This window comes from Mesitornis unicolor, unplaced genomic scaffold (assembly GCF_000695765.1).
Source record: "Mesitornis unicolor isolate BGI_N332 unplaced genomic scaffold, ASM69576v1 scaffold6389, whole genome shotgun sequence".
Classification (NCBI taxonomy): domain Eukaryota; kingdom Metazoa; phylum Chordata; class Aves; order Mesitornithiformes; family Mesitornithidae; genus Mesitornis; species Mesitornis unicolor.
This window is the reverse complement of record NW_010206442.1, coordinates 2,823-7,239: the sequence shown is the minus strand read 5'-3', so window position 1 is coordinate 7,239 and position 4,417 is coordinate 2,823. Positions and strand designations below refer to the sequence as shown.

The window sequence follows — 4,417 nt, the reverse complement described above, 5'->3', positions numbered from 1 at the left end:
AAGGGGCCCCGTGCTGCTGGTCCCTGACCCAGCCGCTCTTCCTGCCATGGTGTGCCCATCCTGCTCATACCTCGTGCTCCTACCTTGTGGTGCCGATGCAGCTGCTGGTTTGCTGGCAGCTGGGGCTGGCAAAGTGGTGGGTTCTGCTCCGGTGGCCGTGGTGTCGAGCTCTTCATAGCTGCTTACGTTGCTATTAGTACTGGAGTGTATTGGAGGGACAGGACGGGCTATGGAGGTGGGGAAGGCAGAAATAGCATCCAAGATCCAGTCTCTGAGTTTGGTAACACGTGTGTAAACCCCAGGCCGCCTGGCTTCAGCACACCCAATTCCCCAGCTCACGATTCCCGCCAGGAAAAACTTGCCAGATGGTTCTTGGCAAACCAGGGGCCCCCCGGAGTCGCCCTGCAAGAGAAGCCAGATGGTGAGCTCTCCCCGGGGACACACCGAGCTATCCCAGGCCACCCCAGCACGCCTCTGCCAGGCTCCATCTCTGTCCCTGTGCATCCCAGCTCACCTCTGCTCATCTGCTCCAGCCTAGTGATGAGTGAAGCATCTCCTGTGCTGGCCTTTGGGTGCTCCTCTGTGTGGGCACACTGTCCTGCTGTTAAGCCTTGCGCCCTTGATATGCCAGAAGAGCACATCCTCCATAAAAGGGGAAGGCATTTCTACTGGTTTAATCATTTGTAAAACTGCTGCTCTTAAAGGTTAAAAGCCCTTAAACAGCCATATGATGGGTGTTCATTGCATGATACCCAGGGAGAACATGCTAATCTTTGAATTCTATTTTCTTGATTTGGCCTATGGTTCCCTGGTCAGTTCTCTGGTACTATGGGGCCATACAAATGTCATGGATGTAGGACACACATCTCTGAAGCTGGGCATTGGATTGCTCTAGGGGAGTAATGAATAACTGGGTCATGTTCATCACCCAACCTTGAATCTTCCATTCTTGGCCCCTACTCTGGTGTTTGTGCTGCATTTGGTGCAGAAATATGAAGTGCTACCGCCAGAGAAGTGCAGTTTTGCTCAGGGTGTGAAGGGCCCTGCCAAGGCACAGGGACAGCCATGGAAATCACCATCTTCCTCTTACTACGCACTGTGAAAGGCAGGATTTTCTGCAGCTGACCACTTGCAATTCCAGGCTGGATAAAGGATAACCAAGGAAAATACCAAGTTGTTCAACAAAAGCTGTTGTGTATGTTTGAGTTTCCACTGCTGCCCTTTGCCACCTGGATTTTGATCTGAGGACCAGCCAGGTACGCTGGTAGCACCAGCCCTGATTACAGCTCAGGAGATACAGAAAAAAGGAGTTAAACAGCCAAAATAGCCCCTTAAACAGCAGTCCCTGCTCTAAGCACGAGAGAACATGACCTCATTTTTGTCTTCTACAGTCTCTGATCCATGCTCAGGTCCAAGGCCTGGCCTCAAACCTTGGGAGTTGGGACTGTGACCATGGTGTCTGATTCTGCTTCTTGAAGTGCTGCTTGGTGCCCACTGGGAGGGAAAAGACTCATGCCGGGAGGTCTCCTGGCTTCCCTGGGCAAAGCTTACCTGGCAGGAGTCGATTTTCCCTTCCAGGTAGCCAGCACACATCATCCTGTCCGTGAGGACATGGCTGTAGAGGCTGGAGCACAGCGTCTGGTCCAGCAGCTCCACTGTTGCTTTCTGCAGGAACTCGGGTTTCACCACTGAAGGAGAAAGATGCAACCATGAGTTCATCACAGGAGCCTTGCACAGGACCAGCTGCCCATGTTACAGCCCACCCCGGCCAGCCAGATCACGGTTCCCTGTCCTGGTGCCTCCTGCTCCGCTCACCCCACCATGCCTCCTCTGCCATGCTTTGCTTACAGAAATCATCCTTGAGGTAGCCCCAGCCGGAGATCAGGCACTTCTTGCTGGCGGGGAAGTGGTGCCCAGCGTCTGGCAGGCACACGGGCTGGATGTACTTGGTGAACCTCACGGGTCTCTTCAGCTCCAGCACGGCCACGTCATAGTCGGCCGTGTCGGCATTGTAGGAGGGGTGTGGGATGATCTGTGTGATGCCCATTTTCACTGCGCTGCCATCTGAGCCTCTGAGGGAGGTGGTCCCCGTGTAAGCTGCCCACATGGCTGGGTCCTGAAACCTGGAAGAGACACAGTGGGGACTGTGTGAGCCCACAGCTGCAGCATCGCCCTGCAAACCAGAGCCATGTTGCATGGGTGGTGCCTCCTGCCCGTCCTGCATCAACCCGAGGACAGGAGCTGCCTTGATCTGGTAGGGGAAGGAAAGTGGGCGTGATGGGGCAGTGGGGTACAGCAGGGGCTCGAGCTGGAAGGTATGGCAGCTTTTGGGAATGTGGGAGTCAAAGCTAGCGAGGCTGGAGCTTACTCGGCAAAGCAGTGAGCAGCAGACACCAGCCACTTCTCTGTGAGGATTGCCGCACCGCAGAAGTGCTCGTTGTTCTCTCGCAGGCTGACTTGCCATGGGAACTCCCCTCTGGACGCCTCCGAGCCTCCCACTATCCTGCTGGCAGTCAGCATGGCTGGGCGGCTCCCGCAGTCTGAAAGGGAGGAGAGAGCTGGTGCGTCAGGATCTGGCTGTGCCCCAGCACAGGGCTCTGGGGGAAAAGGTGGCTTCAGCATCCTGCTGCTCCAGCAGGTTCTCAAGCTGCAGGACACTGCATTGCTACAGGTGTGGGGAGGAGTGGCTGGAGAGCTGCTGGGCAGAGAGGGATCTGGGGTACTAGACAACAGACAGCTGAACATGAGCCAGCAGTGGGCCCATGTGGCCAATGGCACCCTGGCTTGTATTGGCAATGGTGTGACCAGCAGGAGCAGGGAAGTGATAATCTCCTGTACACAGCACTGGTGAGGCCGTGCTTCAAATCCTGTGTTGGGCCACTCACTGAGGGGTCTGGAGCACAAGAATGATGGGGAGCAGTTGAGGGAGCTCCTGAAGAAGAGGAGGCTGAGGGGAGACCTCATCATCCTCTACAGCTCCCTGAAAGGAGGGGGTAGAGAAGGGGGATTGGTCTCTTCTCCCAAGTAACAAGCGATGGGATGAGAGGAAATGGCCTCAAGTTGTCCCACGGGAGGGTTAGGTTGGATACAAGGGAAAGTTTCTTTCCCAAAAGAATTATCAGGCACTGGAAGGGGCTGCCCAGGGCAGTGGTAGAGTCACTATCCCTGGGGTATTGAAAAGACGAGGAGATGAAATGCTGAGCCACCACAGTGTCCCTGCCACTCTGCTCCCTGGCACTGCCACAGTCCCTTCGAGATGGAGCCAGGAGCAGAGCTGCAGCTCTTGTTGAGCATGCAGGAGGAAAGGGGTGCAGGGCCCGGGACAACCATGTGATGAACAAGATGGGGCACAGGGCCTCTTGTACCTACAGCCAGGCGACCAGTGAGGAGGGGGCTGCAGGATGGGGAGCTGGGAGATGGCTCCTCTGCTGCCTGGTTCTTACCTGCTTTCAGTCCCAGTCGGTGGGCAGAAACCTCACTGGGACCTGTGATAAAGTGGGAGGAATGAGGGTCAGTGAGGCATCAGTCAAGGGCACGGGAGCAGGCTCTAAAGCCAAAGCTACACCGGGCTGTTGCCTAAAGAAAGGGGTGCCTGTGCACCCTCCATTTGGGCTGCACAAGGCTCCCAAAGATCCGGCGACCCTGCCCATCATTGCAGGGAGTGCAAAAGAACCATCACCTTCATGTTTTCCAGGCACATTTGTTTTTTTCAAATCTATTGGACCTGGACCTGGAGCCCTGCAGTCACATGCAACCCCACAGACACTGAAGGAAAGGAGAATTTCCAGCCAGGTGGTTTCAGAGAATAATTTAAATATGAGAAATATCTGCCCAAGCAGGAATCATTGCTACAGCTCTGAGGACTGCCTAAGGGCTGCTGCGCACTTGGAGGTACAGATAACCCAGCGAATAACCTCCTGAAGCAAGATCTCCTGTCCCTCAGGCTGGTTCCAGGTGCTGCAAGGCAGAGGGGGGACCTGGGGACTCCCCAACAAATGTCTGTTGAGCAGCCGCCAAGATCTAGGGATGTTTCTGCTCTGTCCTCTGATGCTGGTAGCAGCCGGGAGCCAGGCAGAGCATCCCGTGTTGGTTTGCTTGGGTGCCTGGCAGCGCCTCCACTGCTGCTGGGCACGAAGCCTCAGCTGGCACCCAGAGCTAAAACCATGCAGCAGTTTGGCTCCCTGAGACCCAGTTTGTGGTTTTACTGGTGTCACCCCGTTCTGGGTGCCCTGCGGTTGTGGAGGAGCGTACCTGTAAGGGAAGCTGAGGAAATGGTCCCATAGGCAGCCAGGGAGAGACCCTGCCTGTGCAGGGCAGCCTCCAGCCCATGTCTGAGAGCCTCCTCCTCCACGGTGGAGCTCAGGGGCTGGGAATCCTGGGGGGCGAAGCGGAGGCGGAAACGGACGATCACACTTGA

General features: G+C 55.9%; 1 protein-coding gene across 1 annotated transcript in view; it reads right to left on the bottom strand.

The window, feature by feature from the left end:
* The window catches only part of TMPRSS9 (transmembrane protease, serine 9), a 13,495-nt gene that overhangs the window by 6,965 nt on the left and 2,113 nt on the right, over positions 1-4,417 (bottom strand). Inside the window, exons 4-9 of the mRNA XM_010191746.1 lie at positions 4,252-4,412; positions 3,444-3,485; positions 2,369-2,540; positions 1,849-2,123; positions 1,552-1,688; positions 84-402 (exon numbers count right to left, since the gene is read on the bottom strand). Of these exons, the coding sequence (XP_010190048.1) occupies positions 84-402; positions 1,552-1,688; positions 1,849-2,123; positions 2,369-2,540; positions 3,444-3,485; positions 4,252-4,412 (1,106 nt within the window). The remainder of the gene's footprint in view (positions 1-83; positions 403-1,551; positions 1,689-1,848; positions 2,124-2,368; positions 2,541-3,443; positions 3,486-4,251; positions 4,413-4,417) is intronic.